The sequence below is a fragment of the Aythya marila genome (genome assembly GCF_965140915.1).
Source record: "Aythya marila genome assembly, chromosome: 5".
NCBI classification, from domain to species: Eukaryota; Metazoa; Chordata; class Aves; order Anseriformes; family Anatidae; genus Aythya; species Aythya marila.
In genome coordinates, this window is record NC_139046.1 from 18,054,348 (window position 1) to 18,068,773 (window position 14,426).

Here is a 14,426-nt window from a genome sequence, read left to right on the forward strand (position 1 = left end):
CAAAGATAAGCAAAATATCTTCATATTTTTTATTGTCCTATACATGCATTTATTGCTGTGATCCTGAATTTTTATTATTCATGTGATACAAGAAGAAATTTGAAATTTTAAAGCTGAAAAATAAAATGGACATAAAACATTTCATTATAATGGAAAGACTCTGGAATCCTGACTATTATCAGTGACAACCTCCATAGAAATTGGATAGACATTCCAGATGGGTTTTAAATATCAGTAGTATGCCTGAAACCAAACTGAAACCAAAACCGAACTTCATTTGTCACTGAAAACATCCAGTGTTGGGTTCATTTCAATGTTTCCATGACAATTGCCAGCCCACCTGAATAAAGTTATCTTATAAGAATTATTTGCTCTTCAAAAAGATTTTCAAAAAAGTCTTTATATAATATTGCAGCTTTTTGAAGTCTACACAAACCCATCACAATAGTCTTGCTCCCATTGCTTCCATAGCTCCCATAGAGAAAGATTAAAACAGTCCAGAGTAGTTCTAACGGACCAACAAATAGATAATAACTTTCATTTCATGTGTATAAAAATTACTACTTTCAATCCACTATGCATGTCAATTATATAGCTAATTGCAACACAACACAGTGTACTCACAGTAGGTAAAATGAACCACCAAGGTTACTGATATGAAAATGTTTCACAAGAATCTGCTGCTTTGGGACTAAACTTGAAAGCAGTCTCCTTGTTGAAAAAATCTTTTAAGAGGTGATCTGATTGTTGTTTTCTGTTGCCCAACAAAAGTATATTATCTACACTTTAAATTGAATATATAGTCAAAGTTGTAATTTAAGTGATGACTATAGTATGATAGGTTTTGTTATAGGCATCAATTTAGAAAAAAAGATCTCAACAACTTCGAAGTCACTGCAAACCTTGTTCATCTTGGACGAATCATTTGGATATGCCTAAGAATAAGCAGTTTAATGGGAGACAGCATGATAATGTGGAGGTTACACTGAACCATTCGTAAAATTCATCATTTTTTGTGCCTATAGTAGTAACCTTCAAGTACAAACAGGCCAAAGAAAGCATTCTGCTTAGGCTGAGGTTAATACCAACCTGCTCGATGTGACCTTTTTGCATTTCCAGTACAGCCAAGTTATTGTAAGCTTCTGCATGGTCATTATTGTTGACTAATGTCAGCTTGAAACACTGGTAAGCCAGATTCAGGTCTCCTATTCCCTAAAAGAAAGATCGTATTTTAATTTGTGAAAAGATTGGAAACAACATGCATCTGTTTTGTTGTCTTGGCTATCTTTTCATCCATATGTACTATCATGAAATGCAAATTACAATAAAAACATGCTGATCAGAACCATATGTGCTTTTTTCCCAGACCATCTCATTTGCTTCTCATTCTTTACTGAGACAGAATTGTTCCTCTCCAGCACAAATTTACATGCTTTAAGTGAGATTCTTCATCTAACTGAATGCTTAGATGGCTAAAGTGCCATCTATACTGACCATGCTATACGCTACCCTTTTAGTAGGGTAAGAAAAACAGAGATGTCTCCAGGGGAAAAGTTATCTTGCTTCTCTGTCTTTAAATGGATTCAAAAAGAAAGCAAACACATATAAGCCTACTTATTAGAAGACAAAAACAAAGGGAGATTAATCTCTTTGTATGGAGACATTGTCTACATGTTAATGTTCTAGTTTTATGACCAACATTGACACAGCATCAGGTTAAACCTTAAAAGTGAAAAATGCTGAAGAATATATGCATATCAGTTCAAATTTCAGTGTTTTAGGTAGTATAAATCAACATGTTATCCTAGTTGATACACAATCAAGATGAACAGTTCAGTTTCTCTCTGACTTAAGTTAAATAGCAATCAGCATTTGGACAGAACCCATGCGAGAAAGCTAGCAAAACATTATTTGATAACTTTATTCTGGACAGATAAACAGAAATCTAACATAACTTCTGGAATAACATCTTCAAAAATGGGCAATGGATGAAAATTAGTGTACGAATTTAACAAATTTGATGACACAATTAAACAATATCTCTGTTGCTGCCTACAAAACAGAAGACTAGGTATTTTAGTGTCTGTTCCACGATGCTCAATAGGCACTTTTGACAACAAAATTAATCTAATGCTCCATGTCATATAAATAAAAGCTCAGAGAAAAAACATCTTGAATTCAATTTTATGTCAGATTAGCTTGTATTGCTGCAAAGGCCCTCAAGGGCTGGTACGTGTTACAAATTTTCAGAAATAAGGGAAGGTTAAAGACTGTTAGAAAGGGAGAATCTTTTAGCAGGAGTAAACCACATTCTGTGATGATGTATAGAGCTTTTTTCTTTTCCTCTTCCTCTCTCTGAAGTGCAAATAAACCCTTAATTAAGTCTGTACTATACTTTATCCAATACACTAGCAGGTTTCATATTTCAAAGTAGGACAATGATTCCTTCCTGGCTATTCTTTTTCCGGTTTCTGTAAAATCGCACTCATTCAGAAGGATTGTTAATATTTTTCATACCACAGCCACGTGTCCCAAGTTATACCACACATCTGCCGTCTCTTCCTCATTTGCAGCCAAAAACAGTGCACGTTCAAATGAAGTTAGTGTCATATCATATTGCTGGGCATAGAAGCAACAGAGGCCCAGATTGTTAAAAAGCTGGCAGTTATAGACACCCATCTGCAGAAGCCGCCTAGATTGAAAGAAAATATTTCTTATTTTTTATATTAATTTCAAATCTGAATTCAATTCTAAATGACAAAATTTTCTCCTCCTTCCTCCCTGTACCAAGAATGTAATAGCCATGTACCTTAACTTTATTTTGAACTCAGACAATTTTGTTACAGTTTTACACTTGGTAAAGGTTTCATGAAGGGCAGTGCAGAGCATTTCTGATTAGTAGAATCAGAGCTGTGCAACACAGTCTTTGTGTAAATTAGATGACTCCTGGCATTTTGACTGTTACATGATCTGACTTTATGGTCAGACAGAGCTGTACACAGAATTTCTCCATTTCTTCTTTCCAATCCTTCAACCTCAACCATGCTGTAATTGCTGCAGTTAATGTTCATAACTCTTCAGGCTTCAAATTTTTACTTGATTCCTGTCCTGCAGCACTGCTCTGATCAGTGCTAGTATATCTAGCGTATGAATTTACATTGATCTTACATTTGAAACATAAGTCAAATTTTGATTCAAATTGATATTGAGTCAGACTCATTTGCAACCTGTCTCAAAATAAAATGCAAGTAGCATCCTTTAATACTGTCTTTTTATTTCTTTCAGTAAAACATAGGGGAACCCCAGCTCACATTCAAGTAAGAGGTTTTGTGGTCACAACTGCCTATGGCTTCAGGTGGAGTTTTTCAAAAACTACTCCTTTCCAGAGGGCTGAATAGGAAGTCCATTTGCTTCCTGAAGGCAAATGAAGCTGAGAGTAAGGCTTGGCACTCTTAAACCTCCTCATGTTGTGAAAGATAATTTCTTGTTTATTAACCGAACAATCAACTGTTTTGATAATCTGCTGATATAAGCTTCAAGCACAATGATGACAAATCTGTAGAAGAGATGTACTTATCACTGGCAGAGAAGATACGTACATTGGTGAGTTGTTGCGCTGATTTTATGCTGATATTTCTCCAAAAGCTTGATCAACCTCCCATGTCAGTTTCCCAATGCTCTTGTTTTGCTACCAGCATTACAAAAATCAACCCTATTACCATTCCATGTGTCCAGTTCCTCCTTCCTCCCCACAAGTGCATATACCTATAAAACCGCAGAGCTATCTCAGGCTGGTCTGAATAAAAACGGTTGCTGCCAATGCATGCAATAGCTTCCACGTGAGTATTGTCTTGTTTTAAGACTTCTTTATAGTACTCTGTAGCTGAGGAAATATTGTTCATTTCCTATACAATGAGAAAAAAAATAAATTTAGTTCTACTTTTTATCACCAATTTTTATAATAAAACTTTCTAAAATGTCAACCTATTGAGTGCTTTATCTCTGCCTTGTACAGTACTTAACTGAGATGAATTATGTATGCCCTTACAGTTCTCTAATTGTACAATGCAACATCACTAATTGGCAACTTCACAAGTATCACACACATGGACAAGAAGAAGGCATATTCATTTATCAGTGCCAGCTGTACCTGTCATAACACAATGCAATTGGTAATAAAAAAGGGTGGTTTTTGTTGTTGTTGTTGTTTGGTTTGGTTTGGTTTGGTTTTTAAGGAAAAAAGATTGGTCACAAGCTTAGTATGTGCAATGGGTATTTGCTACGTTTTGCACAATGCCTTGTGATATAGAGTACTGTACAGCTGATTTCCCAGTATGGTAACATACAGAAGATTTATTTCCCCAGTCAATGTCTCAATTACTTTCAATGCTTTGTAAATCAATGTCTGAATTTCTCTGAACATAAACGACAATATAATGGCATACCAAGAATTATTATGTGCCTTTGAAAACAGAAAGCATGGATTTACTACCATAACTTGTACTGGGTAGGATACGCCAGTTAAGAGAGCTATATTTTATCAAAAAATATGCTTGGATGTATGCTAGTTGGAAGATGAATTAGGGTGGACTCCTTGCTGTAAATGTCACACTGTTTCTGAGAAGTGCAAGTCACCACAGGACTCTGCCCCATATTAGAAGAAAATAAACTACAATGGTTAAAACACACTTCTGTGGTTAGAGAGGAATAATTTCTACCTATGTGCTGTAGATGTATGTGGTGGTTTTACCGTGCTAGGCAGCTAAATATCACAACTGCTCTCTCACTCCCCCTCCTTAGATGAGGAGGGGAAGAAGTAAAGTAAAGAACAACTCATGGGTTGAGATAAGGATAATTTAATTAAAGTAAAAAAAAAAAATAATTATTATTAAGGAAAGATTAGTATTAAGTAAACAATTTAACTAAAGGGAAAAAAAAAAGGGAAAGGGGAAAAGGGAGGGGGAAAGGCAAGAAAACAAAACAAAACAAAGCAAAACAAATAAAGGCTATGTGGAAGTGCAGAGGAAATAAATTACTCTCTATTTCCCACAAACGAGCGATGCTTGACCACGTCCTTGAAGCAGGGCCTCAATGCACGTAGCTGGTGTTCAGGAGGAGGACCGACATTTTCCCAATGAGAGCCCACCCCTCCCCTCTTCTTCCTGTTTCCACCTTTTATTGCTGAGTGTGACATCAAATGGTATGGAATATACCTTCGGTTGGTTTAGGTCAACTGCCCTGGTGATGTTTCTCTTCTCACTTTTTTGCCCACCCCCTAGGAGGGTTAGAGAGAGTCCCGATGCTGTGTCAGCACTGCTCAGCAGCAGACACAACACTGGTGCGATACCACTGCTGTTCTAGCTACAAGTGCAGAGCACAGCACTGTATGGGCTGCTGTAGGTAAAGTTAACATCCCAGCCAGACCCAGTACAATGTACTGTACTCTTAACCTGACTAAAGAACAAGCTTTTTTTTTTTTTTTTTTTTTTTTAACCTATGTAGCACATTTAGCCATGCAAACGTGTGTTGTTTTTTTTTTTTCAATTAAGTAAAACAGTATTAAAGCAGTCCCTTTACATATATACATGTAGATATATTATTATTATTATTTTAAACCGAGTAAGGCCTACAACTCTTCCCATAGCCAAAAGGTAGTGACAGAGAATGAAAGCTCTGATTAAGATGCCTGATGCGCACATTCCACTTGTGAGTGTATGTAATAAGAACAGCCCTGTGCTGCAGTACAAATCTTTGCTAATAAAGCTATAATCCTGCACTCAGGTGTCAGTGCAAAAGTATATTCTGTCAAGTATATGCAGCCTTTTGTAATTCCTTAAAGGGTTATGCAATGTTATGTATGGTTCTGCAAAATCATATCCATATTAAAAACTGTTTAGCAATTCAGGAAGAAAAGCCTTCAAAAATTATGCAGCTGTTTTCTTCCTTGCTGAAGGACAAAAAGGATTTAATATGAAAATGGATTAATGCTTAGGGGCTAGATGAGAATGATGAGAACAGGAAAGAATGCCAAGTATCAATGTAGACAAAAAAAAACATGATGTTTAAAACATTGGTTTTGGAACAGCATCATTACCAACTTTTAGTGTAGCACAATATTAAGTCCACTGACATGAAAATACACTTTTAAAATGCAAAATACATGGTTACCAAGCTAAAACGAAATGACTACTTTAAGACTAATCCTACTTAAAATAACATCTACTTCAAAACCAAGAAACACTCACATTCCAACTGTTCTCACTGGCTTAAGAAATCAACAAAGTGGCTTACAGCACAATAAAGACAGCATTGATCTGTTGACTATCTTGCTGTTTAATCCTGCCAGCGGGCTGTTGGTGACTTGAGCAGTTTTAGTCCGATGAAAAATATATGAACTTGACCAAGCTACACGGACAATATCTGGACCGCCTGACTAAATGTGGTCATGCTTCTGCATGTCTGAACAAGGTCTTGTGGGTGTGATTAACCATTTAAACAAACAAGCATGCAAAACTCCCCCGACATTACTTTGGTATCTTAGATAATGTTACCTGTTTTGCATTAGTGATACCAGAAATCACTGTAGTTAATTTTTGATGCCCTTAAATTTATATTCAAATATTGGCTCTTTTTCTTGCTCGAGCAGCTAACCTTGGCTACAATTGCATAGTGCATGCATACCTCATAGATTCTGGCAATTCCACAAAGAAGAGTCACTTCTCCAGGAAATCGTTCTAATCCTTGCTTAAAAAGGTTTAATGCTGTTACAGGCTGGTCCAAGCGCATATACACCTATGCAAATAAAAAGTGTACATAAATTTCAAATGTCTTTATATTCATACTGCTGTTTGACAAGGCAGGTTAAATGGAAGGAATGACACCTCACTTTATGCAGTAAAACATTAGCAGAGATGGTGAATTATGAAAATAATGGAGTTAATACTGAAAAAAAATCTCTGTAATGTAGAGAAAATAGGCTAAATAAGATAATTAAATTTGCATGCATGTCATCTAGACATTATTAATTCATCTGGACATTACTAATAAACTAAAGAAGTTATCTATTATCGTATCAAAAATATACCTTAACACTAAGGTGAAGGTTTTACCTTGAATATTTTCCTGTTTAATATATTTTTTAAACTATACATTTGGGCTTGAAAGAACTGGATCTTCTGGTTGATAGTGCTGGAATAACAAAATATTTTACTTAGTTAAATAAGACTGCACTGCACCAGGCACTGATGCTTTCAAATCTCCTTAGTGCTCTGACAACTTTCGCTGTCCTAAATCATAAAATCCCTTAGTGGTAAGAAGGCAGTTTGGTCCCTGTGATTTTGGCTTCTGTGTTGATTATGACAACACATGATGTAGATAATTTTGTGTGAGAACTGGAGAGAGGGCATCAACGTGTTGACAGAGACCACCTGTACAGCTGTCTGAGAGTACAACTCTAAAGCCCTCCTGTTGTGGGGTATGCTAACAACAGCTACAGCAAAGGGAAAAACCCCACACACCTACTTTGGGAAAGGAGTTGACTACAGTGATTAATCTGTCCCCCACTGAGTGGAAAAGTGTTTTGAGTGTTACTGTTAGAGAAATATTACATTAAATAAAAATACTTAATATGAGTGAAAAGTGGAAACAATCTGTGACTGGTATCTTTGTGGGGAAAAAAAAAAAAAAAAAAAAAACTTATGATGAAATTTAGGAAAATATCAATGTTAACAGAACACCCAAGAAACCTCAAAATGCATTTTCTGTTTCTGCTCTCAAGCCTCAGAGATATTTATTTTTTTGATGTGGAGGGAGTACTTGGTAGACTTGGACTTGGACTCCAATGACATCATCAATTAATATGCCCTAAGTCATCAATCTATTCCTAATGAATTTTATATCTGGGTATCTAAAACAGACTTCAAATCATTTGCTATAGTTTTTCATTTATAAGCTATGCAGCAGCTGCTGATGAATTTAATGTCTGCATTGAATTTTAAACTTCAAATAAACATCTCCATTGTGACTATCATGCTCCATTCACCGTTCTTTAATCAAGACTTGAAGTTTTATATTCTTTTAGCAATAGTTTACTACTATGAAATTACTCTTTACAGAGTCAGACGAAAGAGAATAAATTATATTTGGGTATAACGTCTTAATTATGAAGAACCTTGGCTGATCATTTTACTCCTAAGTAACACCAGCGTGAGTAACTTGCATAAAAGTCTAAATCTGCTTTATAAGCTAGTGCATACCAACATACCTTCAAATAATTTTTTTCTTTTTTGAACTGAGAATTTTAATAAGCTGGTTTTTTGTTTTCTTGTTTGTTTTTCAACCTGATCTAACTATGAAGAATAGCTATCTTCATATTCTTAGGGCAAAAGGGTAAAAAATGGAGGTGAAGGAACTCCACGAGATCTGTTCCTTTTAAAAATCTTTTTATCTTTGTTTATGAGGTATGTTTTCTCTCTACCTGTGGTATAAAAATCCCATTTCCAGCCCTGCTGGGTCATGAAATATTTTGTAACTCCTTGGCAATATTCTGTATATTTTTTTTTAGTTTTCTTTCAATCTTTTATCCTTTCATAAATTACATTTCAAGGGAGAGTTAGTTTTGAGGAAAATATATTAAAAAAAAAAACAAGATTCTGATAACAGTTGTTATACAGAATATAACCAGAAAACTAATTGGTAGTCTGGTATCAGTCAGTTTGCACAGAACTTGATGCACATCTATTATTTTTTATTGGCTGCTTAACTCTAGACTTTTCAGTATTGTCAGATTGTGCTAGAACTCAGTGCCCTACCATATTGCCTGTCAGCCAACAGTCACTAAATTATGTTGTGTGATGCCTTATACTTGAGCTAGCTGGGCTATGGAGTGGGAGGTGGAAGTTCAAATACAGCTCCTACTTGTGCTACTAAGTGGGGGAAGCTTCTAAGGGGGGAGGGAGAGCAAAATCACTGTTAATCCAATTACTCTGCCAATTTAATCACCCTGTAGCTCATGAATTTTGCAGAATGACTCCTGCTAGTGAAAGAAATCTAAAATGACTAAGCTGAATTGAATAAACTAACTCAAAGTGCTGTACTGAAGACAAGCCTTCAGATATCAATGGTGGTAATTTAAATAACTATAAGTAAACAGCTCAAGGAATGCAAAGGTACAGCAAGTATTATAATATGAATATATTTTGGATTGACTAGAATCAGGTGGCTTCAAGGTAGCTGACAAAGAGCAACTGATTTCATCTCTTCCTAGGATGAGAAGAACGAAAATGCAGTTTTAGTTTCTCATAGGCAACATCTTTTTGAATATCTTTGAAAATGTTCAGTCTGATACAAATCTCTGCAAACAAGTAATTCTGAGGCTTACCTGTACCACTTGTTTTTTTAAAGCTTTTAATGCCTTTATTTTGACAGAACATTCTCTGCTTCAAGGTCTCTGACTCCTTCCTTTAACTTACTTTGTTTTGATTTTGCTTGTGAAACTAGGATTTTGAGCTTCACTCTTCACTTACTGATTTATTGCACTAGTTTCCTAGGGGACCACAGATAGCTACACTGTTCTTCCTGCTGAAACTCCAATAATTCTTTAGCTGTGTAATACTCACTGGAACTTAGACCAAAGAATATCCTGAGGTAGCAGAAGGGTTTTTCATGAAATAAGCAAACTCCAGAATCTTTTTTTAAACTATACACTTCAATTTCAACTGTAAGTAAGTATTGTTTCAGGTCCACGTAAAGATGACACACTATTAAACTCAAGAGCTTATCAAGCTCAATACTCAACTATTCTGGTGTATGAACTTCACTGGGAAAGGCTGGAATTTCACTTCATTCTGAAATAAGCAAATTGGTGACTTACTTTTGCCAAATACAAGATTGTATCAACCATGTCCTGTTGCTTGAGAGCTGACTTGAATTGTTTTTCAGCTTCACGATATAATCCTAACCTAAAGAGACAACAGATAGATGTAGAAGCTTGTTTTCTGGATTTTTTTTTTAAATAAAGCTTATTAAGTAATGAAGCAGGGCACGCTAAACCAAAGAGGAACTGTCCAAAAGCATACTTTAACATCATTTATTTGTGTGCATGTGAACAAAAACCATGAATATATTATTATAAAGACAAGCATTTAAAATTATGAAAAAATCAAATTCATTAAATTGGAATTCTACATAAACAACAATAAGCAATTCTGGTTGTCTAACAGAGTTGCACCCTGACTGACTGTAAAAAATCTCCTTGACTGACCATATAATTTTAACATTCTTTTAGTATTAACTATTTGTTACTCTTTCTTGAAAACATAAAAACAAAGCCATAAAAAATCCTGCCAAGAAAATGGATATTGCTAACATAAGAGCATTTTCAGTCTTTGTTCATCCGCGGTCCGCATATGTTTCCCTGTGTAGACACAGAACCCTGCTTAACGTGTTTAAGATTACTAACAATAGGTTTCTCTTCTTAGTTACTTCTGTAAATTAGTAATCCATGGCTCCACATGAAAACTGCTGCTTTATATACAGTAGCAGAAGCCTCTGCCATTCTGGTTAAATTATAGTTCGAAATGACAATAGGACATTGTTAGCTGTTTTCACATAGGTTTGGAGGGGAAGGTATGAATTTCTGGGCACTGTTCAAGTCTCCAGATAGGAATGTATTCTGGCTGGCCCAACACTGCTTCTGGTTTTCATCTTCAGGAACAGACATGACAGAGGCCCAGTCCTGTCTCTCTAAGCTACAATATCTCATTGTAATGCTGCATTTCTACTTGTTAGGCCTCCCTGCCCAGCCCAAAGTAGCCCCGCTTATCATTCTTTTCCTTCATCATCCACGATTGCTCATCTACACTTGCTCCCCTCAAGCTTTCCATTTTCCTTTCACAACATTTGTCAGTTTGTCTTCTGGACACTGCAGAGTCTTTGCCCTGGTTGTTCCCTTACTTTCACAGTTCCTCATCAGCAGAAAACACTTTCTCTTAGCCTGATCTCAGAAATAGCAAAACATCTGTTGCTAACATTAAAAATATTTAACTGTATGTTGAAAAAAAATCTGTACTGTAAACTACACCACGGCTCAGTCTTAAGTCTCTCATTTCCAGTCAATTTCTCAAGCCAATATTCTACTGTTCATTTTGTGTGGTCTGTTTTACCGGTAGTTTAATAAAGTTTAATAAAGTTTAATAAAAGTGAATATGCAACTAAGTTAGTTACTTAAAGGTACTCAATACTGGTGCCTTTACCTCCAGTATCTGACCATAATCTCCTTGTATTAAAGGAGATTTAACTGTAATCACAGTCCTCTCCAACTAAATACATTCTGAATTATTTTTCACTCTTCAGCATTGCACAGTACACACATCAGTTCAGGTCCTGCACTTTTTCTCACTGTTCATAGAAGAAATGAACAATGGCTTACCTATAGCAGCACTTCCCAATTTGGACTTTCCACCACCAGTCCTTGAATTGTGCATGCTCGGTGGCAAGGGCTGCCAAATCTAGAGCCTTCCAAAACAAAGCCATCACCTTAACATTAGTGCCTTCAACATTTATGCAAAAAACTTTTTATTATGCAAAGACTTTTGTAAAGAGAAAATTTTGAATAAACAGTCCTGGTAAACTTGAGGAGGGTGCGCTGCTTTATGGTTACTATTTTTACAGTTGAAAAATAATGTAATCCTTATAGTTTATAGTAACAAAAAGAGAAAACACAAAATTAATTTGATTAGATTTATAAATTGTGGCTTCAGAATATTCCGAGTATTTGTGTGTGCCAACATACTTTTTTCAAGCCACCCTTCCTTGTTCAATAAAAATTGTTGAAAACATGCAGAACTATACTAAAATAAACAAATCAGCCAGTTTGAGATACTGAATTGTCATCTCATTGCTAGCATCAGGCTGCCTCTACTTCTGGGGACTCTCAGATGTGTACAGTTGGAAATACTTCTTCCTTTAAAAGCCTGACATAAAAATTATTCTACAATAGATAGTAAAAATAGATAAATATTCTAAGAAATAGTTAAGAGAGTGGAAGTCTACAACCTCTTCTATCTGGTATATCAGAAAAGTAGGCATGCTAATCAATGTGCTGCCATTGGCTATTGCAGACATAATCTATGGCTTTTCATGCTTTCCCTGTAATTTCTAAATTCCTATTAAAACAAATTGATGTGTTTTCTGTACCAAAACCTACCAAAGAGGCAATTGTTAGTGTTTACGTTTTGAAAGTACCAGTTTCTCCCAGAATATATCAGTCATACTACATGTTACTTCTATTTTAGGGATATCACCATAAATAGTCTTAAAGTCTTTAAAGCAGAATTTTTTATAACAAAGAACTCATTTTCTTTATTTTCATGAACATTTTGCTGACCACAGAAATCAGAAAATATGTCTATTGGGAACAGTATAGAAGAGTTCTGTGTGCTGGCCACTCTGTGGCATAGGATTTAATAGTTTCCAGGAAAAAATTGTATGTAATGTAATACATACAAATATGTAATACTTGAAATATGTCAAAGAGCTCAATTTAGTGATATGTACCTCTGGGCTTGATTCCATCTCTTCCTGATAGCAAAATGAGGCTGCAAGTAATCGACAGGTTACTTTGATATATTTGATTATTTGATATAGCACAGCAAAGTCAGCGGAGCTACAACAACTTACAAAAGTTGTTCTCTTTTGGCTCTGTGAAAAAGAGTATTTTTTCTATACCAATTCAGTGTAAGGAGTTGCATTGTTGGTGTCCTCAAAAGAAAGAGACAACTGGCAATCCCAGCTTCCATGACAGGAGAGAGAAAACCAAGGAAGATTTACAACTCTGAAGTCACTATCTGATTCAGGTGTGTGGTATCCTTGAAATCCTCAGATGGCAGAGCTTATTTGGGCAGCCTTTTGTTTCTTAATACCTTTGCAAATTGCACAGCCAGTCCCCTGGACACCACAACTGTCATGCAGAAAAAGCTCACTTCAAGATAGAAATTACATTTCCCTTCCAAACACTTTCACCTGAAAGTATATACACAATTTTGTCCCACTAGAGTTCACTGGGAAAACTCTGAAAAACAGCTGAAATTGAAGTATCACTTACTTTTGTTGTGTTTTCAAAATTGTTTGCATTTTCAAATTTGTAAAGAATGTGTGCATCTGCCAAATACCACACTTGTTTCTAATGGGGCACAAGTAGTCATGGAAAATGAGTAAGGATCCTACTGCAAATTATGTACTTTAAAGAGCCCTCCTTAGAGTGCTCTGATGACAAGTATTCAAGGAGAAGGACTGAATTTCAAACAGCCATCCCTTCTGTAGTTATACACTCAGCTTTCTTTCTGGTACCCTAATTATTTATGAAAACTATTTTATGTAAGGCTAACAATTCTGGCTGCTCTTAGAGAGTGGGAACTAAGACTGCTTCAGGCTTTGTAGACTAACATCAGCACTTTTGCTGTTGGTGCAGATCCTGAAATCTTACTGGGATGTTATTACTAGCATCAAGAAACAAAATGTAACTTAATTTTGAAATTAATTTCTGAAATTAAGTAAATCCTGGTTTAATACTTTTCTGTTAAGGCAATAGGAAAGGAATAGGAACATCCTGTTTCTGATGCTTACATGCAATACAAATTTTTAGTCCACAAACACTACAAACGTTATCAACATTTCTAAAAGGTGTTTGCCTGAAAAGGCTTTGTGCATATCAGTGTCAGATTTCTGCACGTCAGACTTTCTGCTGGCATTACAACAAATCTTCTGACAATGTGGCCTTTGAAATGTTAGTAACTTGATTAAAACAGACCTTTAAAAGTCAAAGCCTTCACCATGCCATGTCAATACCAACTGCTAGCATATTTAAAGATCAGTTTGGTGCAAGGTTTTTTTTTAATTGCACAGTTTAGGTACAAATCAATGTTCAATCTGCAGAGCATGTTAATTGAAAAACAACCAGGAGTAACAGTAATAAGTGTTCCAGCTGTTCTGCATTCCCTTGACTGTCACTGTCCACGACTGTTCCAACTATCCTGCATCACCTCCCTCGCCCTGCTGGTCACCCCTCTGTTGATGCTGCCCAGGTTGCAGTTGGCCTTCTGGGCTGCAAGCATGAAAAGCTGGCTCGTGTCGAGGTCTCTGTCCACCAAAACTCCACGTCTCTCATGGCAGGGCTACACTCAATGTGTCCTGCTCCCAGTCTGTGCTCATGTCTGGGATTGCCCTAACCCAAGTGCAGCATTTTGCATTTGAACTTGTTGAATTTGTAAGGTTCACATGGGCCTACTTTCCAAGCTTGTGCATATTTGTGCAAAAAAAAAAAAAAACTACAGTGATAATAAAAATCTTCTTTCACAAAGAATTTATCAAACCTGTATTTAGCATGATTGTGAGCTGTTTTTATTTATTTATTTTTACTATTACTCTCC

The 14,426-nt window shown here is 35.9% G+C and overlaps 1 protein-coding gene across 1 annotated transcript in view; it reads right to left on the reverse strand.

The window, feature by feature from the left end:
* Nucleotides 1-14,426, reverse strand: part of TTC8 (tetratricopeptide repeat domain 8) — a 47,525-nt gene that overhangs the window by 4,644 nt on the left and 28,455 nt on the right. The window contains exons 8-13 of the mRNA XM_082761527.1: nt 11,429-11,514; nt 9,872-9,959; nt 6,682-6,792; nt 3,766-3,905; nt 2,518-2,692; nt 1,090-1,212 (exon numbers count right to left, since the gene is read on the reverse strand). Of these exons, the coding sequence (XP_082617653.1) occupies nt 1,090-1,212; nt 2,518-2,692; nt 3,766-3,905; nt 6,682-6,792; nt 9,872-9,959; nt 11,429-11,514 (723 nt within the window). The remainder of the gene's footprint in view (nt 1-1,089; nt 1,213-2,517; nt 2,693-3,765; nt 3,906-6,681; nt 6,793-9,871; nt 9,960-11,428; nt 11,515-14,426) is intronic.